The following is a 25,223-nucleotide window of genomic DNA, read 5'->3' on the forward strand; positions in this document are numbered from 1 at the left end:
TATAATCAGACATTGTGAGAGTCGTCGGAGAACACGGTACGGGACGCGCGGCTCCTCGCGACTTTCGGTCTCGAAGAATCGATATACCTTCGTCGTTATTCTCGAATACTATAATTCGTCGACTAAATACCAATCACTAAAACGTGAATGCCAATCTCGCCCGATCAACTCTCCTTCTCGCTTAATACACTAGGTTTACAGGGTGGTAACGTCGTTTCCTAATAGCACGACACACGTAGGTACCAGCTCCGAAAAGTCGTTCTGTGTTTGTACAAGTGACGGGAAACTGTGACGCAACTGAAGGTAATAATTTCTTCTATTTTTATGGATTGTTAATAATTAAGTGGTCTACATCATTGTTGATAGAGCTAAACAATCGTTGACGTACGATTAGTCACAGTTGAGCACAATTTTGTTCGAATAATGCATAGTGAAAGGTAGCAGTATAGAAGAATTCTGACCTTTAAACCGTTAACGAGTGATTAAGTAATTGTTCTTCGAGTGTATACTCATTCAAGAAGTATTATTGTTAGACTGCGGATGTTTGTGCATTTATGTACATGGAAAAGCAAAAGAAGGTTTTAATAAAGTTTCATTGTATTCATGTAGAAAAGACTCTAGTGCGGAATGAAAAATTGTGTCAAATTTTAATTTTTAGATATTACTGTTGAAAATTGAGGGGCTCAGTGGAAATTTTTAGCTTTCTGTACCATCAATGAGCTCTAACCTTAATTTTCCTAAAAGTAGTTGTGTAAATTTATAGTGTTGTGCCCCTCTTCCACAGAGCCCCTCAATTGTGAATGCGCATAAACTTCCGCAGTCTAATTATTGTATTATAAAAATTGAAATGTTACTTTTTTTTTCAATCTTTAATTCGTGATTCCAAACCTTATCAGACTCTGCGTTATGTTCACCATTCTCTTGTACAGACAACTGAATTTACACTATTTATCGGGTCAAAAAAGACGATGGGTCACAAAATAGTCTTCCAAAGTTTGAATCTAAACTCACATCGCAGTTCTACAAACATGGTTAATTTTTTTAAGAACGATTATCCGTAACTATTCCCTCACCAGTGCTACTCAAAAGAAAATAACGACGTTACCCCGCCGCGAACACGATAAATCAGTCCAGTTTAATCTCTAACGATACGTAAATTCCTCGTGTCGCTGAATTTTTCGCGGGTGGGCGGGACACGGGGGCCGAGGCGAAAGGTTCTCCCAGACGAAGGAGCATCGATTCCCTTTTCCGCGAGGTCGCCACGCGTCCACTGAGACAACCGGTTCACCGGGGGCCCGTCAACTCGTGTTTATGCGTGGTGTAAGGTATTACTTTTAATCAGTATATAGCATATCATTTTTAGTCGTAATAATTATATTGATATTGAACTACCTAACCTAATATGTACAGAGTTTTCCCACTTGCTTCTTTTTTTCCTTCTTAACGCTCTCTTGGCACTACTTTTCCTCTGATTCTCCCTTTCTCGCGTACATCACACATACATACACAGCAGTAGTCAGTCATACACGCGGCAACAAAATCCCCCGTCTTAATATCCCCTGACGCTTTTCCGACCGTGGCCACCTCTCTTTGTCCTACAATAATTTCCCCGGGTTCCCTCTCATTCTCGTTTCCTTTCCCTTTTTTCGTTCGGTCGGAGCTTCTCCCAGTGTCCCATCATTCACGATCGCGCACGCATACAACACACACCACATTCGTCATTTACTCTCGAACGCGGGACCCAGAGGGCGTCCTGATCGCGCGGGACCCCCCAATGGACCCCCTCGCACTCCTTTCGTTTCTCTCACTCTCTCTCTCTCTCTCTCTTCCGACCCCCTGCTTCTCGCTCTCGCCGCGTCGATAGAGCGCAGGTCCCGCGAATATCGGCAATAAATAATTTACTAAGTCTTTTGTCGCAGAGAAACAAACATCCCACACTCGATGATATTATTGAAAAAAAAAAAGTCCGGAGGACACGTTAGTCGCCGAAACACACTTCGACAAGCCTCCATTCGCGCGGTGTCTTCCGCCTGATCATCCCGCCGAGGTGCGCGCAAAGTTCGTGTTGGGTGTACAACAACCGTCCCGTGAAAATCTTGGTCGCGATCCTGTTATCCGTGTTCGGTAGGCCTTTGATCCTTCCCTGTTGTTTTACCGGTTAACCAGATACCCTCTGCATCGGCGAGCCTGATTCGTTCCTCTCGTCTATACACACACACGCACCGCTGTTGCTTTGGAATTGTCTGAGATCTAGGCTCTGGCCTTGGTCCGGATCAGCTCGGTTCTGACGCGGAAACAACGAGCCCATGTTCTATACCAGGAGAACGAACCCAACGAACACCGAATAAAGCAGCCCCGGCTGGTGGTATCATTCCTTCGTCTCTCCTCGGGCCACTTCAACCAAATACTGGAGGACGTGTCCTCCATCCCCGAAACACGTTCGAGGACCATCCAACCCTGGGCCACGAGGATCATCATCTTTCATTTCTCCTTTGTCCTCTTTTCGTTTCTCTTCCTGTACGCCTCTCCGTACCCCATCAGCAAGATTTCACCGTGCGTACACTAACACACACGGCTGATCTCCGGGACGAGGCCATCAGCTGGTCGAAGTTTCTCCTGCGAGTCAGTCTTGAGGGATCCTCGACGCCTCGAGGATTCTCGAGGGCAGAACGACGACGACGACGACGATTCTCCAGTGTCCTTATTCTTTATCCCATCTTCATAGTCTTTATCACCTTTTTTATCAGCGTTCGCTTCGTCTTCGTTGGCTTGTTGTTCATTGTATCGTCGTTCCGCTTGGTCCGCCGTTTCGCCGCCGTCTCGTCGCCGTTTCCACGAGATCCAACCACGGCGTCCGTCGACCTCGAGGAACAACCCTCTTGTCCCCGGTGTGATCCTGGCCTCGAGTGTTCTCCTTCTCGGCCGCTCCTCGGATCAGACGTGCTGATGGTGCTGCTGCTGTTGTTGTTGCTGGTGGTGCTGTTGCTGCTGACTCTCGTCTGTCTCGCACGGCACCACCGTCAGGCTGGACAGGTTGCTCAGATTGCTACTGGACTCGGAATAACTGGACAGTGTCGGCCTTCTAGGTGGCGGGACAACCACAGCCGGCGTCGAGCTGCCAGGACTCGGGAACTTTCGGAACACCCTAAGCAACGAGCTGCCTGCACTGTGGCAACGGACTATCCGGTCGGGCGCGTCTAACAGCGCCGATTGGCTTCGATAAGGCGGCGGACTCTCGCTGTCGAACACCGTCCGGTTTGGCGGCGGTCGCACACACTTCTGGTATATCTCGCTCTCCTGGAAAAGAATTCAGTCGAATCTCAGTGAAACAGGCCTCGAACGTGGTTCCTAGCCTCTTACAATTTTTCTGTATACAGTAAATCCTCGATGAGTGTTTCAAGGTTTTTAAGAATTGACTAGGAGAGGTCTCCTGGTGTAACGTTGAATTCTGAAGTCAATGAGATTTGTTGAAATGATATTTATTGAAATATTTCTTATTCGGTGCTGAGAATACTTCGAACACTTATCAAGGATTTACTGTACTTGTTTGGACGTGTATGAAATACTTGATATTGAAAGTGTGGACAGTTGCCTAGTTTTTTGACAGACTCTAGGTCGGATTATGGTTGTTAAATAAATTGTCTGGGTTAGGTAGTTTATCGTCAATAATGTTTTGGGTTAATCGTGTTCATTCCATCTACGTGGAGATCTACGTTATCGAATGAAGGTTACTATTTTGTTATATTCAAGTGTACTGTAAATTGTACAAAATCCACAGTCTACTTATAGTATAGGAAGTGACAATTCGGAAGTAGAAGAGTTGGTCTAAATATGGGCTAGCACAGGATGATTACTTTGACCAACTTAGCTACTCGAACTGTCAGCAACTCCTCTCGCCCTGATTCACGCGGCGTAAACAAATATTCCAAATGACGTAATTAGAAGATCATTAAATTCACAGTTGAAATTTTTTTTTCAAGTCACACTTTTACTTCAAGACTTACTGTACTTCTTAAAGATTTTCAAGATGTTCCGATGTATTTGAAACATTTTTGCTTCATAATATACTGTTCAAATAAGCTTCTTTTCTTCTCGACTCCTGCTTTCACACTATTATGAAGCACCTAACATGTCTCTGTACCTCAACTATACCATATTTAGACCGTAGTGTGTATTAAACCACCACCTCTACCACGCCAATAATTATTTTCCACGACGGTACCAGATGATACAACATCTACTAAAATCGAACTCGATTCAGTCCCCTTCCAGGTATCAAAAAACGAAAAATCAGGTGGAGAACACTCGTAGTCCCCTGAACGCAATCAAACGGAATTACCCGTGACCCCAGTCGCCGTTTAATATTCGTGGCCGATGACGAGGCGCAATAGTACATCGACCGGGAGAGTCCAGTTCGCGACGAATAAATAAATATTTTTTTTTTTTCGGTCGTTCGCCACGACACCGGCTAGAGACAACGAGGCGTGTCCCGTCGACGACAAGAGGCAGGGGAAGGGCGTTGGATTACTGAAATTCTAGCCCGTGACCCTCGAGGAGAGCGGTAACCGGCGGACGCCGTTCAGCTCGATGCTGGCATCCAGAAGCCTCGAGAGGGTAGAACCCGATCTCCCTTCTTCGGCTTGTTTGTCGCGGGAATGTTCTCGGATACGCGCGCGGCTCATTGAAACGTGTCGCGTGATCGGTCATCTTTAACAATATTAACGACAAATATTGTTTTTCATACTTTTTTTTTTTTTGCGTAGACCAGCCGAAAGTTTTGGAATGGTCGTATTTTTTTAGGGGGTCATTCTACGATGGAACTTTAGAAACATCGACATTGTTTTGAATTTTTTAATAATTGTATTAATGTAATTCAATTATGTATTCATGAATTTATTGAAAAATGTTCGGTATAATTGAGAATCTTTTTGAATTTTTTAGTCGCTTGTGGTCGCTTGTGGTGCATCTATTTTTTAAGTCATTTGCTTTGTGCTTATATTACGATAATAATTTCTAAAGAAAGTTTTTTTAAATTAGTTTTTGCGGTCACTGTTTGTCTTCGATAATGCACTGGCAAACGTTGAACCTAGTAGTTAATTTTATTCCACTAAAACAAATTCCTAAAAAGTGATGGTTTTGGGGTATCACAGTAGAATGAGCCCATAATTCACTGGCGACCGTAAAAGCATTCAGGACGCCACATGATTTGTCTGCCATTTCTGGCACTAATATTTGAAATATTCACTTGCCTCTCAGTTGTATAGGTTGTTTGGGGGAAAATAATAATTTAATCTTCATTAGGTTAACGTTTCTTGTTATTATAATATATTTAAAAGTAATCTATTTGTAATTGTTTTATTTAAACAGAGCGATACCTAGGCGAGGAACTTAAAACCCGTAGTTATCAGTAGACTATGACAAGTTAGAAAACTTAGATCAAAGTTTAAAAACCATACAAATCAACACTTTAACGGATGTGTACTCTCAAGATAATAAAACTGAATTTAAAGTAAAACAGCCTATCGCAATCAAAATAAAAAGCATTTAATACCTTCAGTTATATTTAATAATTTATATTTTGTAAATAAAAATTTAATATACTCATATTAAATTTTATTGTTATTTCAAGTTATTTTTATTTATGCCTAACTCCAATAACTCGTAGATGGCGTTCAGAAATAAGGCAGAAGTAAACCCATAAAAACAGTAAGTTAAATAAATTCTATAAATACTAGTGTGTTTTCTGAGTGTTGGGGGCTGTTATTTTGTTCTCTGTCAAGTGTTCGTATACAAATAAAGACTCTAGATTACGTCCACGATACACCCCATCGCAGAAAAAATTAATACTGACTTTTAAGTTTTTTCCAACGCACTGTGCGGCTATATCGAAGCACCTGGGCGCAGAGTATCAGGTCCTAGTAGCGTGAATAGTGCATCGTGACGTTTCGAGATGTCGAACGGGGTATTAGCCGGGTCTGATTCCCGGGGGAAATCAAGCTCACGTCGAAGAAAACCCGATTAACCGCCAACGAAAAAGTCCCTCTCTCTCTCTCTCTCTCTCCCTCCATCGGGAATATTTTAAAGAGCCAATTAGCGCGTTCGAGGTCGACATTAATTACGCGGTGATATCTGGATGAAAAATTGGCTCTCGAGTGTCGGTACATATCCGAAAAGTTCGTGAAAAACGTACGATTTAATGGACATGGTATTGAATTTTTATACGGTTATCCAGCTGCTGTCTGAGGTTGGTAAATATATTTTAGGATATTATATTCAATGGACCAGATTATCGTTAGCACGGGTAAGTCTTTGGAGCAAGGTGGTAAGAAAAATATTGGGGAAGGTTCTTGAATTTGAACTATCGCCTAGGTTGGGTCGTTACTGTAACTTGTCATTTGTAAGGAATTTTTGTCGTACGATAGACAATATCTGTATGATAGTGGTGATTGCATTAACCTCATTTCCCTAAATTAATTTAACCCTCGGTGTCACATTGACACAGTGGAAATTAATATAATGAATAGTTAAATTTGCAAATTCTTTAACACTAGGTTTACGGGACGCGTCATTTTGACGCATTCTGAACTTTACAAGGAAAATGACCGAAACCGTTTACATTTCTCTCCTATCATTTATGCTGACTTTTATTGTTTTAACGAGACAAATATATATCCCAATTCATTTTCTTCTAAGCCTTTTAATCTCGGAATTCTCTATGTGGTATACCTATCTCTACGGGTGTCGTCAATTTGACGCGATCGTAAATTGAGTAGGTATTAATCCTAGTAAACGAGCTCGATTCATGAAAGCATTGCTTCAGCAATAAATATGAACGAAAATATAACAAAAAAAAAAAACGATGTCAATTTGACGCGTGTCCGTAGAGATAGGTATACAAGAAATGTCCGTAAACCTAGTGTTAAAATGAAAGTCATGAAGCTAAGTAAATTCATCTACACACGACAGAATAACATCATCTCTTAGAAGGAAAATGTGTCAAATTGACACAGGAGACAGACAGGGATTAACTACTTTAGAACACAGTGGCAGTGATTCAGAGATTGATTTTTCTGATCCTTTTCAATTTTTTTATGTTACCCAAGTTAACCCGGTTAAGCGAAATAGTTGCAATTACCTTAGCCTGTTATGCATAAAACAACATTTCTTTGCGTTCTTTTTTTCAAGATTCGTTATTATTCTTTCGTATTCCAATAAAATAGAGAATAAAAAAATTCATGGAAAAACAATCACGTTTTTGAATTTTTAATTGATCCGTTAAGGGGTTAATTAAATTATATTCAGATCAATCTTAACATCTCCTCATTAAATCCCACAGTGATAATATCGGTTTCGGTATAATTTTCATGGCATAATACCGGTATCAAAATCATACTAGTTTAAGTTCCTGGTTAAAACATCGTCAATGGTCGCTCACCTGTTCGGGGTCGCGCAGATGAAGACGCCGTCCGGAAGCTGGAGCCGCGGGGGTAGGTCGAGGGCGAGGTCCTGCCGGACACTTCCGGCCCTTATCGCCCTATCCCTGGCGGCGGCGACCATCGCCTCTTGCATCCCGTCGGTGGCTCCTTCGCCACCGCCGCCACCTCCGCCGCCACCTCCGCCCACGCCGGCGCCACCACCGCTCGGATCACCTTCCAGTCCACCGCCGAGGCCACCGTGACCACCGCTGCCTACCTCCATTCCTGGGCTCACCGACAGCATCTACGTAAACAACGGGACAATGTCTACTTAAAAACCTTCCATTCGTGTGACTTAAGACAAAATTATGTTCATTGTTTTTTTTAAATTCTCGAGTGGTGTAAATAAAATTTTATTCGAATAATAGATATCTGAGATTGTGATTGCGAGGTTTAAATTGTTAGCATCATTTGGGAAATATGAAAAATAGGCACTTAACTTGAAATTCTTTTTTATCCAATTTAATTACAAATATTTCAGAGGATTCAGTAGAAGATCAGTTTGGCCCCTAGGGGAATAGAACTTGTCTAACGCGTTTGATGGGTAAAAGGTAGGAAAACACAGAAATTGAACTTTGAAACTTTTATTCGACCCGCTTATAGGACGTTCGGAAATAGTATAATAGCCTCCGCGAGTTCTGAGGAGCTTCCCGTGGTCGGAAGCCCGTCTGTGTTTATTTAGCGGCATCGTTGCATCTCTGTCGACTTGGTCGTCGAGACGTTTCTTCCTAGAAAATCGACTGCGTCTAGTTATCGGTCGCAGTGACACATAATATTCACTCCAAAGAGTCGGTGAATGCTTTTTAAATTGCCGTTGGTTACGGAGAATAGCGTAATCGCTAACACGTCTGTTCATCGTATTCTGTTTCTACTTATTATCACCACGAATGTACGCATACAGTAAATTCTCGATGATTGTTCGATGGCTCCTCGGCATCGAGCATTAAATATTTCATAAATTAATGGCCATATGCAGGTGAATAACTGTGCTAAACCACATTAAAAAGTCAGCGTTACACCTGGGGACTTTTTTAAACTCTCATCGAGGATTTACTATACTCGATAAAATTTCCAATCGATCTTTCCTCGAAAACGAAGCCTCGTATGATCATACCATTGGCAATCACTTAAGGAACAACCTAATAAACACAAACCTAAAAAATCTAGATCACTTTACTTCGATAAACATCCCTTACGATTTTCTTCCATCCTTCACTATACCGTTTACTATCACAACCCTGTAAACCACCCTCGACAGAGCGAATAACGCCCTGACCAGGCGACGCGTACGTCTGGTCTCGCCGACCAAATTCGATCGATTAATAATTTATCAACCACCTGCGGTTACTACCAGTCGACGCATTATACAACAGAAATAACCTAGTGGGGAAGGGGGTGGGGACACTTAACGATAACGACGGTGTTTCCGTAGCGGTGAGTGGACCATTTCGACAGCTACTAAATACCATCGCTCTCGCGTCGTTTCGCCCCGTGAACAGGCTCGCAAAACTTCAACCCCCTGAAACGCCTCTCGATCCATACATCTAGCGATGCAAGTTGGAGGGTGGGGGGGTGTGTGACATTAAACGAGGCCCAGTGTCTTCCGGCGTTGGTTTACGATCGACCCAAGATCGTATCCAGCGGAATAAGAAAACGATACAGACGAGGGCGCGAGATGGGAAAGATCGAGGCGTGGATCGGATCCTCGCGTTTGTCGCGAGTAAAATTTTTAGGGAAAATCAACCCCCTGTAGACGATCGGATTTATCACGGGGACGCAAAATTTTCGAGCTTCGATCGTAAAACTCTACCGGCGACGATTGAAAACGGGCGGCGAGTTTTCTGTCGGATCTGGTCTGCTCGATTTTTATTTCTCGAGGAGGATTCTCGAGGTTTGTACCGAATTTACTGGTTCTTGTCATGTTTATTCACTCATTTCTATGGGGAATCAAATGGTTTTTTTTCTTTACAATTTTTGTTAGTCTGAAATTAAATTTATTCATTTGGTTTGTACCAAATTTACTGGTTCTTGTCATGTTCATTCACTCATTTCTATGGGAAATCAAATGGTTTTGTTTGACTACAATTTTTGTTATCCTGAAATTAAATTTATTCATCTGGTTTTTACCAAATTTACTGGTTCTTGTCATGTTCATTCACTCATTCCTATGGGGAATCCAATGGTTTTTTTTTGGCTAAAATTTTGTTACTCTGAAATTAAATTTATTCATCTGGTTTGTACCAAATTTACTGGTTCTTGTCATGTTTATTCAGTCATTTCTATGGGGAATCAAATATTTTTTTCTTGGCTAAAATTTTTGTTACTCTGAAATTAAATTTATTCATCTGATTTGTACCAAATTTACTGTTTCTTGTCATGTTTATTCAGTCATTTCTAAGGGGAATCAAATGTTTTTTTTTTTCGTTACAATTTTTGTTTGTCTGAAATTAAATTTATTTATCTGGTTTGTACCGAATTTATTGTTTCTTGTTGTGAATATTCAGTCATTTTTATGGGGAATCGAATGGTTCTTTTACTCTAAAATAGGGAAGGTTGCCGAATTTGGACCCTCGCCTTGGACCACTACTGTAACTTTTCATGTGTGAACAATTTACTATGTTAACCTTTTCGATACTAACGACGACTATATTCGTCCAGCGTTGAACATTCGCTGTGTAGTAACGTCGATTCTAGACGTCAACAGCATACTCTGAACGAAATTTCAAATACACCTATAGCCGCCAATAACAGCGAAACGATTAATCAAAGTTAATCACACCTTCGATTTCTGTACATCGTGAAAGTATCTGCAAAGGTTAGTCTGTCACAATTTTTCATTGATACGATGAAATGATTGATTTTCCTAGCTCACATTCTTTCCTGCCACAATCAAACGCTAATTCAATAATTTTTACAGAATTAACGCGCGTTACGAGATTGTTTTTTTTTATAATAAAGTCGCGTATTAAATTCGCCACCCGATGTTTCCAATGCCGTTTATTAATTTAATCGTCTTCGCGAACGTCGTAATAACGCGACCCAACGATCGAAGCCACCAGGTCTGGGGAAAAAACGGATCCCTCTCTTTTATTCCAGCCGCGATTAATCCGCTTCTCCGATGAATTCGACGTGCCTCGTTATCGGTGTTCGTATTTCACGCGGCGCCGGTACAGTAATTTCGCTGGGGAAAAAAGAATTCGCGTGCTCGAACAATGCATGGTTACGGGTGATAAATCGATCGTCACGATGGACATTAAGAAGAATTTCAACGTTCTGAACAATGTGACTATTCTTTTTTACCATTTTAATATTATTTAGTCTCGCTTTATTTGTCTGCAGTTGGCTAAAATTGGGGAATTCGAAAGGAGTACAAAATTTCTTATAAAACCGTATCTAATAACACTATATTTCCTATTGGAATAAAATTGGGGAGTTCGAATGGAGTTCAAAATGTTCTATAAAATCGTATCTAATTGCACTGCAAATGTCTATGCGAACTCTCATTTTCAAAGACTATATTATGACAGAAAGAAAACAGAAATTTCCTCCCCGTGGAAAAGGGTTTTATCTACTTCGAAAGAAATAAATTAAAATTCTTTTGTTTAGCACATTTTAAGTATGCACAGAAGACGGTATTTGCTTACTGTTGGTTATTGCATAGATAGTTCGATGATTATATTCGTCGGCGGATCTTTAGGACGCAAGAAACTATTAGACACACATCACACATAAGAATAGTGTCACAAGTCGAATGCATATAATTTTTCCGGAGAGCCAAAGGAAATTAATTCATTATGTAGCATTTGAACTAGGACATTGGTAAATAGAATTAATAAATTACCAATTACAATGCATTATAAAATTGCTGACAGCTTGAAACGAATACTGTTTAGGGGAGACGAAAGCTCCATGGACAACCTTTGTGTCATTATAAAGTAATAAACTTGGCCTGAAATATAGAATTTTTACGAAACATATTTTTTTAACATAGACCAGGTATCCTAATATTTATGAGCGGCACTGTACGTATTAAACAAAGTAACAGAACTGTCATCTTGTTAGAAGTATTGTACTTCACTAGATTCTCCTGGATAGTGGATTTACATACTAGAAAATATTTGACAAACTAAACCAGAAATTGAAGATTTTTAATCTTTGACTATAATATGCATATAATTCCCTAGTTCTCATTAAAAATCCCGCAGAAATATCTAAACTATTAAAATATCTTTATATTCTACAATACACTCATCATTCTTACCTTTCTCTAACTCCGAATTACAAATGTAAACAGACAATACCCAACAGAATATTCCAATTCCCCTATGGTCTGCGACGGTCCCCAAAGAAAATGCCTCAACAAAGCTTATAAAAATCAGCAATAGGACCTAACATCCCATCCAAGAGATCTCATTTGCCCAAGAAAACCAAAAGGAAAGACTATCAAAGAAACTCTTCCAAAAGCAAGAACACAGAAGGAATTCCAGGGATCCAATAGTAGGGCCATCTCGAGGATACATCCAAATTTTACGAGACTATACCCACCAGAATATTCTAATTACCCTATAGTCTGCGACGGTCCCCAAAGAAAATGCCTCAACAAAGCTTATAAAAATCAGCAATAGGACCTAACATCCCATCCAAGAGATCTCATTTGCCCAAGAAAACCAAAAGGAAAGACTATCAAAGAAACTCTTCCAAAAGCAAGAACACAGAAGGAATTCCAGGGATCGAATAGCAGGACCGTCTCGAGGATACATCCAAATTTTACGAGACTATACCCACCAGAATATTCTAATTACCCTATAGTCTGCGACGGTCCCCACAGAAAATGCCGCAACAAAGCTCATAAAAATCACCAATAGAAACTAACATCCCATCCAAGAGATCTCATTTACCCAAGAAAACTATAAGGAAAGAGTATCAAAGGAACTCTTCTAAAAGCAAGAACACAGAAGGAATTCCAGGGATCCAATAGTAGGGCCGTCTCGAGGATCAATTTTCCTCCGCAGTTCCCCGGCAAGGTTAAACGTTCCTCCTTGTCCCATCGGCGATTGCAACGACACCGTGGACTGCTGACTAGAGGAATCTATACGATAATAATGCGCAAGGCCAGACACAGAAACAGTCGTCGCCAGTTTGTCTCGAGCCGGAGTAGCAGACCTACGAGCACGGGGGAAGAGAGAGAGAGAGAGAGAGATCTATGGTACACCTCACGCCGTTGTTCCTCCCTCCCGCGCTGTCGTTGCCCGGGCCGTTTTGGCATGCACGTATCACGGACATTATTCTGGTCCGTGACGGGCAGGGCAATTGCCCGTGACCGGGTATAAATTCCCCGTGTCCGTCATTTCGGTCCCGTCTCTTGGTTGCGCGAGAGGCTACTTACGTGATCCATTCGCCGCCAAATGACAGGAAACGTTCCTTGCTCGCGAATCGTTGGTCCCACCGTGCTTGGTGGTGGGGGGAGAGAATCGAATTTGGGAGATGGTGTGTACAAGTAAATGTGAAAAAGAGTAATGTAAAGGAAAGACCTCCTATCACTTGGTCTCGGAGTTATTAAAAATTATATGCAATTAACATTCGGTTCAACATTTATTGCAGTGTTTGAAAGAAATTTATCAAGCATTAGGAGGACCTAATCCCAACATTGCTTTTGCTCTTAGAGGAAGCCGAGTTTGCTCGTGGGTGTATAGTAAAAATTAAATAAGACCATAATTGTGATATGACGAATTTCGGTCTTGTTCCTCTCGGTTACCTTAGTTAACAACGTCTTGAACAATTGAGCATCATTATGCCTCGGGTAGTATCATATATCGAGTGACTGTGAAGTAAAAACGTGCGAATTTATAAGTAATTATGTCTTGAGATATATTTCATTATGTCACCCGGTGTATGACGAATTCTATCGCCCATGTTACAGAGAGACCTCTGGTGCTCATTTCAGCTGCGCGAAACAGTTGTGCTCTTATTTGGCGTTTAGTGTATAATTGGTGGCGACGGTCATGGGCGTAGCCAGGTTATCACGGGGGTAAAAATATTAACACATCGATTGCCACAGTGGAAAAGGCTGTACGTAGCCAGACACACTTTATTTTGTTTTTAAAGTTATAATTCGTTGAAAATGTATGCATTTTGTTTACCCTCATCTGTTTCTTTGTGGTAATAACACAGTTTTCTCCTAAGAAATGACGTTAGTTTGTCACGTGTTGTTTAATTTAGTTGTGGCTTTGTGATTTTTGCTTAAAAAAATTTGCAAATTTAACTATTTATCACTTCATTGTATTTATTTTTACCTTTCGGTCTATTTGACACCGAGGAATAAATTAAGTTTGGAAAATGAGGGACAGATGAGGGTTAATAGAGACTGTCGTGTTTCAAATTATACTGCAATACTAAATATTACGTAACAAATTTGAACTCTGGGAAGGGAGGGGGCAAAATCCAATTTTTTTTCTTGACTACGCCCATGGCGACGATCAATATTCTTTAGTAATTAACCGTTTAAGGGTGGAATTTTTCGTTGGAAATGTATTTAAATCAAGCGATGGCTAGTACAGTAAATCCCCGATGAGTGCTCGTAGGCTCCTAAATATTAAATATTTCATAAACTTGTCATATGTGGCTGAAAGAAATATCATTGGCTTCAATATTCCAAGCTCTATTACCGTGATAAACCCACTGAAAAGTCAGCGTTACATTTGGGGACCTCTTCTTGTCAGTGTCTAGTAGTCTTCGAACAATGATCGAGAATTTACTGTATATTCGTGGTTACCCAAAAAGTGTTTACTTCCTTATGATAAGTATACTCGTCAGACATTGGTAAACTGTTAACACGATGACCGTTACGGGAAATTTGTCGAGTTTTTCATAAATTATATCTCATTAAAGAATCGTTTATATGTCCGATCATAAAAAAATCCTATTCTAATATTACTAGTACATATCATTTTTGTGATGATTTTTTTTATACATACGCTGTGCCTTCCTCGATAATCGCTACGATTTCCAAAATCATTCCAGTAGTCCTAATCATCCCTTAGAGGTGAAACACAGGTACAATGTTCACTAGAAACTTTTCTTTTTTGGTTCCTTAACTGCTGTACGATTACTCGAATTGCAATGAAGACTGTTCACAATTATACCTTTTTTTATCGAACCAAAATTATCGTGGAGACTCGGTTTTATAAGTGGAATTCGGGGGGACACTGGGTGGTGCAACCAGTATTTTCGCGTAACACGAAGGGAATTTCACGATGGAGAACGAGGACAGTCGTTCCTATCGAACGCTTCAGTGACGACTATGCGAACAAATCGACGTGGCGCGTGTTATACCCGCGGAAATACGAGGATACAGCACGGTCGTAGGTGAAACGTGGGACCGTAAGCAAAACGATCGCTGGCTTGGTAACGCTACCTTTCAATGCACTACGATAAACTGGAAGAAGGAACGAGATTACGTGGCACACCGTTCGTCAACCGACGGAACGAATTATAACGTCGATGTTATGCCCAGTTCAGAATTAACTCATTTGTGAATCGTTAAGGGGCTATGTGACGGTTTCAGAAAATCGGATTTTTCTTTTTTGCAATTTGCAACAATTTTTTAAAGAAGAGGAAAGTGTATTATATGGCCCGGAATAGGTGATTAGCTGTAAGTATGAAACATTTCTCTTTTTATGCTCTAAAACAGTACTCGAAACTTTGATCGCGTTTTTCTCGAAGTTAATTTTTCTTAATCGGCGGCCATGATAATTTAAAAACCAATGGACCGATTTAGTTCAAACTTGGCATATCTGTTCATCAGATGTGTCATTCTAACCCGTACCACGAGTTTTTCGATACATTAAAAATTACAAATTTGCGGGTTAAAAAACCAGCCATTTGTATGCAAATAAATTAAACCTTTCGTTTGGGAAGGCGCCATTTTTTTTGATTTCTCAAATTTTTTAAATTATTCTGGTACGGGCTATAGCCACACACATACAAATTAAGAAAATATTTGTCTTTTTTATTTCACACTACCACAAGAGTCTATACTATGGCCGCCATGGAAAGGAAATTTCGTTAAGACGCTCTCACAAACGAACTGTAACGTTTAAAAATATAGCATACTTACAAATATTATTTAATAAATACATATATTATTCAAATTGATAAGTTCAATAGTTTTTCTTCAAAAAAATTCCCAAAAATTGCCTTATTATAGTTCCTTAATATAGTGTGAAATATGATACAGTAAGTACAATATAGGGAAATAAAAATTGCTTTAATTAGGGGTGTTTTATCCTGACTATTCATTCTTTTCACCTTCCAGAACCTGATGACTACTACACAAATTTGTATTATTTAATACATCACTGAAGAGATCAATTTTTGTGAACGAACTGGCAGTCAATATATTATAGAAGATTTGAGAAATTCAGATGTCATTTCTTTAAAAAAAATGAAACAATTTATGCTAACTCAACGGTATTTTCGACTTCTCTTAACACCTTACAGATCGTTTTTGAATAAGCGAAAAGGTGAAGCGAGGATATTTTTAAACAAACTATAATGCTACCCGTGCATTTCCTTTCGACCAACATTGTACACGTTAATCTCTCCATCTTTATCTCTTTCTGAAAGTTTACGCAACACGGAGCTTCCCGTGATAAAGATCTACAAGATTCTTTCGGTACATTCGAAATTGCGAGAGGTGTGCGCAGTGTGCAGCGGGCACGCGATACACACGATAAAAGAATTACGTTTCATTTAGAACGCTCTTTATTTTTTAGATTATGCCAGTTATCGGTTTTAACATGACAGAGTTTCAACGGTTATAATTTGGAACGAATATTTTCAATCGAAATAAGTAATGTAGTATACAAGCTCCAATTTTTCGGTTCAGAAATTCAAATACTCCCTCCAAAAACAAATGCAAAAATAAAATTAAAAAACAGGTCGATTTAATATCGTTATTTTCAGCTTCAAAATAACAAGGTACAACCTATATAATCAGTCTCATAATTTTAAAGTATAGATCTAAGGATCTGGGCGTCAAAAGGTTAACGATTTTAAGGTAGCTGAAACAATATTTACAATTATTTCATTGATATTTTTTATCAATGTTTCACTTTGATATTCTTCTAATTAATTCCTAATAATTCAATAAGGACGTTATTGTTATAAGTGTTGTTATACGGTTGTTCGTTATTAGTATATTCTCGAACGCTATCGAGCGTTCCCGTTTTATCCCGTGCCCTTTAAACCGTCGCCGTCGTGGACAGGAGGCTAATTGGCCGATTTCCACGGACGAGTTCCATCGAATTTCCATTAGACAGAGAATAAAGCGCGATGTTGTACGCAGTCCTCGTAGATCAGACGTGTGATCGCAAGCAAAACCGACCTCGTTGCCGTTGTCCGCAGCGTTTCAATAGCGCATCCTCGACTTCGAACAGGGAAAGTGGTACGAGCGTGGACTGCAGACGAACCGGACGCTTTTCCTTTTTGTTTTTTTTTTTATCCGCGAAACGAACTTATCGAATAACCCGTCACGAGACTCGTCAGGTTTTCTTGACGACGGAAAAATTGAGAAAAGGAGTGACAATCGATATCGAATTGAGAAATTTCTAACGACCTCGAGGATAGAATCCATAGAAATGAAATAAAAATGGTTATTAAGTTCCTGTTCGTTAAATTGATTTATGCTGGAGGAATTATTCAATAGACATTAATTATTCTATATTATTGTTAACGATTCGTTCTCGTTTTTATCACGATCATAAATGTCAGAATACTTATCGAATATAATGGGAATTAAATGTTGAAATAGTTTCTGTAATGCAACAGCCGAAAAAATATGATATTTAAACTGTGAAGTTTCTTGATCCCTGTTTAAATAGATGAAGTTTAGTAACAAAATACAAACTACTCTTGATGATCGTCTGACTTGTTCTACACGATTATTGTCCAGGCGTTATCCCCACCACTGAGGAAGGCTGTGGAACCTGTCAAATTCATACTTTGTTGCCCCTTTACTTTTGTTGCCAAGGCTCGGGCTTCGGACAAAGAAATTAATGTACGAGCGTCTGAAGCATTTCTACCTATAAGATTATTGTCCAGACGCGGATCCTAGTTCGGGACAATAATCGAGAAGACTCTGTAGTGATTGTTCTATTATTCGAAGATTAACCGAACACTTGTGTCTCCCTATTTGTTCAGATAAGGGAGGCTCTACTGTATTAGAACACTTATAAATGTTACGAGGCATTACAAAATTGCTAGAAGTCTGAAATAAACATTGTATTCTGGAAAATAAAGTTCAATAGACAACGTTTATGCTACTAAGACGTAATGAACGTAGTCTAAAATGCAGTAGCGGGCAAAAAAAGTTATCATTTCTTCGATTAGATTTATTTTTACTATTTTTTTAACATCAATTTAAAACTTTAGTACATGTTTAATATACATATATTCTGATAGAGAATTAAGAGCCGTATAGAACCCAGTATGTTCTAGTTTCAAAGTAATGTTAAGATATAATGAAACTAATAAAAACTCAGAAAAGTAGTATCTTTCTTTTTCCGCTACTATGTATAATTTTTACGAACCCTCACATTTTTTTTCATACAAACCAAGTGTCCCACTTATGAGTGTATTTCAACAGCCAGTTTTCGATCAGTTTTCAAAGTACAGAGTGAAACGTTGAATCTCAGTGCGCGTAAACGCGTCGACAAGCTTCGAGGCTCGTGATCGTACATCCGACGAGAGGCTGGATCGTTCGTCTCGAATAAAGAAAAAAAAACATTTACTCTGGCCCAGCCTCGTCGTTCCTCCCGTCGTCTGGACGATTGTTATTGCGATACCTCCGCTCGTCATTATCAGCGAGCACACGGTGCACGTTTCGATTGCACGGCGTGTCAAACTGCACGGTGGTATCGCCCGCCTCGAATTATTCCCTGAGTCGACGGAATTAATCGCGGTGCCCCCTCTCCGTCGCCGATAAAGCGGCCCCGATAACGACGCGGCGGTGGCTGACGAACAAAAATTCCCGACGATTGTTCCTCGCCCCGCCGCCTCGAAGAGGAGATATATGAAGCTGGATGAGGAAGCGAATAGCAGTAGTCGTCAGGGCGGAAAATGCAGGGTCGACTAGAAATTCCATGGTCACGTGGAGTTCCGGGGGGTTATCGTCTTTAGTTTTACTTTACGCTCCAGTTGGGGAAATGGTCCGACGTTTGAGCGTGGTTTTTGGGAGAAATGGTCCGATGTTTGAGTGTAGTTTTTGGGGGAAATGGTGTGACGTTAGAATATGGTTTTGGGGGAAATAGCGTCCTCTAGCCATGAGAGGTATTATCCATGATTACCCCTCGTGTGGACATGTAGCATAAGAACGATTAGCATCGTGTGGATATGTAACATAAGAACCATTAGCATCGTGTGCACACGTAGGGTAAGAGCTAGTTTTGCAAGTTGCTCTCGTGTCGACAGTATAGCGTGAGAGCTATGTTCTAGGGCGATCCTCGTGTGGACAGGTAGCATAAGTGCCTTTGGAACACCTCCTTACACCTGTGTCCACATTGTGTACGTACTTAGGAATAGACTGTATGGGTTATAGTGTATTTGAAAGTTAGATGTCAGAAAGTGGATTCAGTCGCGAGTTCAATGGTCAAGAGTTGGTCTTATGTGGACACGTCCTCTGGACTTGGTGAGAAGCGAACCAGTGGAAAGAAAGGAAAGTAGAAGAAAAACCTTCTGTTTAGTTACCTGAGAATGTGAGTAAAACTTGTAGAGAAAAAGAAATTCGATGATAAATGCGCAAATCTATGGATTAGGTCCGAGTGGATACGAGGTGGATCTCTTATGCTGTTTATCCACTTCAGAATAGAAGTGTGCAAGGAAAATCTTCTGTTTAGTTACCTGAGAACGTGATTGAATATTCTAAAAGAAAGGAAATTCGATAATAAATGCGCAAATCTATGGATGAGGCCTAAATGGATATGAGGTGGACCTCTTATGCTGTCTGTCCACTTCAGAATAAAAGTGTGCAAGGAAAATCGTCTGTTTAGTTACTTCAGAACATGATTGAATATTGTAAAAGAAAGGAAATTCGATGATAAATGCGCAAATCTATGGATTAAGCCTGAATGGATATGAGGTGGACCTCTTATGCTGTCTGTCCACTTCAAAATAAACGTGTGCAAGGAAAATCTTCTGTTTAGTTACTTCAGAACGTAATTGAATATTGTAAACGAAAGAAACTTCGATAATAAATGCGCAAATCTATGGATTAGATCCGAATGGGGATATGAGGTGGACCTCTTATGCTGTCTGTCCACTTCAAAATAAACGTGTGCAAGGAAAATCTTCTGTTTAGTTACTTCAGAACGTAATTGAATATTGTAAACGAAAGAAACTTCGATAATAAATGCGCAAATCTATGGATTAGATCCGAATGGGGATATGAGGTGGACCTCTTATGCTGTCTGTCCACTTCAAAATAAACGTGTGCAAGGAAAATCTTCTGTTTAGTTACCTGAGAACGTGATTGAATATTCTAAAAGAAAAGAAATTCGATAATAAATGCGCAAATCTATGGATGAGGCCTAAATGGATATGAGGTGGATCTCTTGTGCTGTCTGTCCACTTGAGAATAGACGTGTGCAAGTGATGCTTTTGGGAATAGAGGCATCATATGTTGAAAGGAAGATGTAGGAGAGTGATTTTCAAGTTTGGGTTCAGTAGCGACTTTTACTCTCTGGAATTATTCTCAAGTGGAGACGCAGCATTATCGAGGCGGCTCGAATTCGTTCCGAGAGCTAATGACGAGCGTATCGTTTGTCCAGCCTGGCCGTGGATTAAATACCCCGCGCCCTATTGCGCCAGAGAATCGTCGGGCTGAGAGCTCACGGACGCGGAATAAATTGATTACTCGCGGATTTTGCGTTCTGCAGTGTAGGACAGGGAATAAGTACCTGTATACGTGTGAGTATTATATACCCGATTTAACTCCTTGATATCGGTATAAACTGCCAGGGATAGTTTTCAATTATGATATATGATCTGAATTATTATATAACTATGGTAATTTCGTGATCAATAATGTATTATGGAATTTCATAAAATGTCATAAATGGACTGCGGGTTTTTATGCAAAATCACATAAAGACAAAAGCAAAAGTAGGAATTTCCTTCTTCCCTTGAGTGTCGTATTGGGTTCAGAAGAAAATAAAAAACCCGTAGCATCTGATAAAACTTTTGTTCTTCATTGTACTTCACAGAGCCCTACAGGTTATAAGTATATAAAATCCAAGATCCAGTCATAAAATGTCAATTTTATACGTTAATAACTAAGCTACCGATGCTTATGCATTTATAGCGTCTCTTAACTTGGAAAATACAATAAAATAAAGATTTTAATAATGTTTAATACTATTTATATATTATCATTAACGTGGTAGAGCCTCTATTCTAAAATAAAAAATTCTGTCCTAATTTAAAATCTAGCTACCAGTATCTGTAATTGTAAATTTGCATAAACTTCCGCAGTCTGTTGGTAGTAAATTTCTCATTATAAGGTATATAAATAAAAAATATAGACTAACAAGGTGGAATTATAGGATTAATTATATTCTTCTCTATCATTACCCTCTGATCATTCCTGAAACCACTATCATTATACCAGCTGAAGCCTTCTTTGGAAAGTTGCTCATACACACCGATTAAAATAAATAATTAGCATACCAAACCAGTTCTAGGAATAAATATTCCTATCAGACCATTACTTATTTATTTACATTATTTTATTTTATAATTATAATAGAACGAAAGGTATGAATCGGTTAACAACCAAGAATCTCCACGAGTAATCCAAAAGGCAGATTGGTTCCCGTTCCGTATTTGTGTCAAGTAAATTAAAGCCGGGATTCCAGGCCCAACGGCAGCTACTCCAACCCCCATGGAAGTCAAGTTTCCTCGGTCGAGGCCCCCCTTCCGGGGGCTCGTTCGCGACCTATCCCGTGGAACATTGCACGCGTCTTTGTTACGCGAAGGTATTGTGCACGATCAATAACCGGGGGAGCGAGCGCGAGCCTCGGCATCCCCTGGTGCCTCGTTACCGCTCCTTACCGGCCAGGGCTTTCCCTTTCGACGGCCTCCGTGGAAACGGGGAACCTCCCCCCTTTAAACTTTTAACACACACGTCCACCCCGAGCGAGCACTCCGGGTCGCGTTTTATTCCCCGCGGACGAATTTTCTTCGTCCCCGTTCGAACGTGATTCGAAGAAAGGAAACTCGAACGTCCCGACGAATGGAAAGGGTCCATTAATACAGACTCCTCTCGATTATTGTCCCGAACTCGAGTCCACTAAGGGACAATAATCTTATAAGGAGAAATGCTTCAGACCCTTGTAAATTCGTATTTAATCAGAAGCTCGGCAACAGAAACGGAGGGGCAACAAAGTATGTGCTTGACAGGTTCCACCCTCCCCCTAGTGGTGGGGATAACGCTTGGACAATAATCGCGTGGGAAGTCATGCAATCGTGGTACTAGCAGTCAGCCTGATTCCTGAGAGGGCCACCGAGGAGTTTTAGTGAGGTAAGAATCCCACACAAGCTGTCGCTGCATTCCCAACAGAGGCGATAACCTTTTGAAGGTTCTTCCTCGAGAAAAAAAAATTAATAAATGGACAATAATCGTGTAGGGCGAGCTAGATGATAGTCGAGAGGAGTCTGTAGTCACGATTTTTATAATTCGAAATAGGTGTAACAATTTAAGCCAGGGATGAGCAATCCTTTTTTTTGTTCTGGGCTCAAAGTGAAAAGTCATCAGTTCGTATGGGCCAGTGGAACTGCAACCTTAAACCTTGTAATGTTGAGTAATTACGTTTTTCGTAACGTGTGTAATATAGAAAGTAAAGAGTTTATGAAATTTATATTTTTGATTTACATTTTCTTCTATACACTATTTGTTTAGACCCGTTACCGGTGATTTTTGAGGCAGATAGTCAAAATGAACAGTTTTCAACACTCGGAGTACGGACGTTTTTAATGTTCGTAGAGACAGTGGTGTCTGGGTCCGTTTGAAACTCCATTCTTCCTTCTTTTTAAACATATTTCGGAACGAGATCATTAATGGAGCACTTGCTTTTTTTATACGACTACATATGAACAATTTCTAACTTAAATTGTATTTACAAATCGATGAGTTGGAATGGCTTTTAAACACTCAATTCCAAACGCACCCAGTCATCGTACTCCAAAGATTAAGAAAGAATTTCTTAAAGTAACGAATTCTTAAAATAAAAAATTCAGTCGTTCTAGGGCTAAAAACAAAACTTAATTTATTAATTTCAACATTTTCTCCAAAACACGCTAATGTCGATGTGCTCAAAATATTCATTTCTAACCTATACTTTTTTCTTCGTAACTTTATTCGGTCCAATATCCTTTACAATATTTTATGACAAATCATCTCCAATTTTCTCGTCATTTTTGCGAATGTTTAGAAAGTGATGCAAAATACAGACATCTGTTAAATGTCCTAATAGTAGAACGGTAAGCATATTCGAATTAATATTTAAAAGAGTCGTAGTGTCTTCCATAAAAACATTCCCTAAACAGAAGGACAAAAGCCTGAGAACCGAAAGAAAGTGTAGCGGATGAATCTTCCTATACTCAGACCAGGTCCGCGCAAGCGCAACAGAACCGTCATCTTCGTTCAGCTCGACTATTGCAGTCGAATCGTTCGATTCACGCTTTTTCACAAAATCTCGTGATCCCTAATCGGTTCATTGAAGAATGGCATGTCAAGATTACGGAGCCTTCGGCCTCTCTTTTGTTGTGCCTTTTTCTACGCGATTGAGAGAAGAAACATGGAACTTGCCCCCAACAGCCCACCATATCTCGCGGCAGTGAACCGTCCGCGAGTGTACACTACCACGCCTAAATATGTGTACACTTGGTCGGTCAGATGAAAAAGTGACGTTTAAATTATATATTTTAGGCTACACTTATTACTTTATAATAATATAACCCTTGCCCATGAACCTTTAACACTAGAACTACCAACGATAAACTTAATACAACGATAAAAATTTACGTATTTATAAATTAACTAATTTCTTTAATGTTGAATCGTAATAAAAGTTACAAAAGATCTGAGACAATGGATTGTTACAACAGTTTAATTATCGTTGTAAGAATGTATTGGCAAGTCATTTTGACTTGTTTGGTAGTTCTAATGTTTATTTATTTTTTTTATTTATTTAGTAATTTAACAGATATAAACCCAGTATACATATATAACAATGAATGAAAATAAAATTAGAAACAGTTACATCAGAACATACAGAAATTTTTAATAAAATATTAACTACGATTAAACAGTTCTTAAATTGGCTGATTTCAGGATTCGATAAATTGGATCACCTGAACCATATTTAGTTCTTGTTATAGCATAATAAAATATATGATTCCTTCTAACACACCTTGAAGGAAAAAGTAAACGAGTTGCAACAATTAAGGACATGAGATTTGACCATTCATAAGCTTGAATAAGAAAGAAAGATCCTTGACAAATAAAATGTTAATAATCCTTAAACAATATTTATTTCAGACTTTCAGCAATCTCGTAATGCCTGATAACATTCACCGCATATTCGATAAATGTCCAAATACTTGTGAAAGGGAGTGTATACTCGCAACAAGTAGAAATTTACATCGGCCCACTGGTGATTGCACGACAACACGGGTTTTATCGGCAGCGAATTCACTCCTGCGACGACAGATACCCGCGAACCGTGGCGGGAACGCTGTTCGCGGAGAGTATTGGCTGTTAAAGTGCCTCTTACCTCGCTGGTATCACGACCGTATTTCGCGAGACACTTTTCGACGGCGGGACTGGATCGATCCGCGGACGTCAACCCCGAAAAATCATCATCGATGAAGTTTCTGTTTGTTCTACGCTAATATGGAATCGTCGGTGACGCGTGTGTGAGCACTATGGGAATAATGTTGTAAAATTCCTGAAGTGACATCGTGAAAGATGATGTTGAGCTAATGAGAAATTAATGGTCAGTCAAAAAAGTTTTAATTGGTCAGTGATTTTTTAATATAAATACAGTGAGCTATTCTGTACTGAATACCAAAGGAAATTTGTATTTCGTAAAAAAGTACCGTGAATTGGAGTACCTTTGACTGAGGAGTAAATTTGTTCGAAGTTAGAAAATGATGATTTTAAATTGTGCAGCCCTGGAAATTGATGTACAAATATTTGCAAATGAGCTGTAAAATCGAGAATGACCACTTTCTGACTTTGGGAGGAAGTTACCTCCGAGTCAAAGTTACACCAACTTACGGTAACAGTGATAACAGTTGTATTAACAGTTAATAACAATTGTATTATACAATTATGTAATTATAACTTTTGTGTAATTTCGTCTAAAAGGAAGAAAAACAGTACGTAGAATGGGGTTCAAATAAAAAATGAATCCTCGATAAAAATTCTATTGAATTAATACCCAAAGGAAGGATTACCAATACTACAGTATGATGTTCAGGCTGACAAATCTTAATTAATTCTTTGAACTCCTTTGTCGAGTATAATTCGACATTAATTTCATTCACAGGTACTCCTATGTTGAGTCACAATCCACATTCTTAGCAAAGTTCCAATGCTATTATCAATATAATTATTAAGAAAAGAAATTTATTTAAATTGGTTTCTATCAACTAACTGTCTTTTGAAGTACGTTAAAATAAGACCTCTAA

The 25,223-nt window shown here is 39.5% G+C and overlaps 1 protein-coding gene across 1 annotated transcript in view; it reads right to left on the bottom strand.

Annotated features, from left to right (window-relative positions):
- Positions 1 to 266: 266 nt before the first annotated feature.
- LOC107187759 (histone-lysine N-methyltransferase Suv4-20-like) overlaps positions 267 to 25,223 on the bottom strand; it is a 193,821-nt gene continuing 168,864 nt past the window's right edge. Inside the window, 3 exon segments of the mRNA XM_015575924.1 lie at positions 267 to 3,297; positions 7,436 to 7,461; positions 7,464 to 7,719. Of these exon segments, the coding sequence (XP_015431410.1) occupies positions 2,935 to 3,297; positions 7,436 to 7,461; positions 7,464 to 7,719 (645 nt within the window). The 3' untranslated portion in view covers positions 267 to 2,934.

The sequence above is a fragment of the Dufourea novaeangliae genome, unplaced genomic scaffold (assembly GCF_001272555.1).
Source record: "Dufourea novaeangliae isolate 0120121106 unplaced genomic scaffold, ASM127255v1 scaffold101, whole genome shotgun sequence".
Classification (NCBI taxonomy): Eukaryota; Metazoa; Arthropoda; class Insecta; order Hymenoptera; family Halictidae; genus Dufourea; species Dufourea novaeangliae.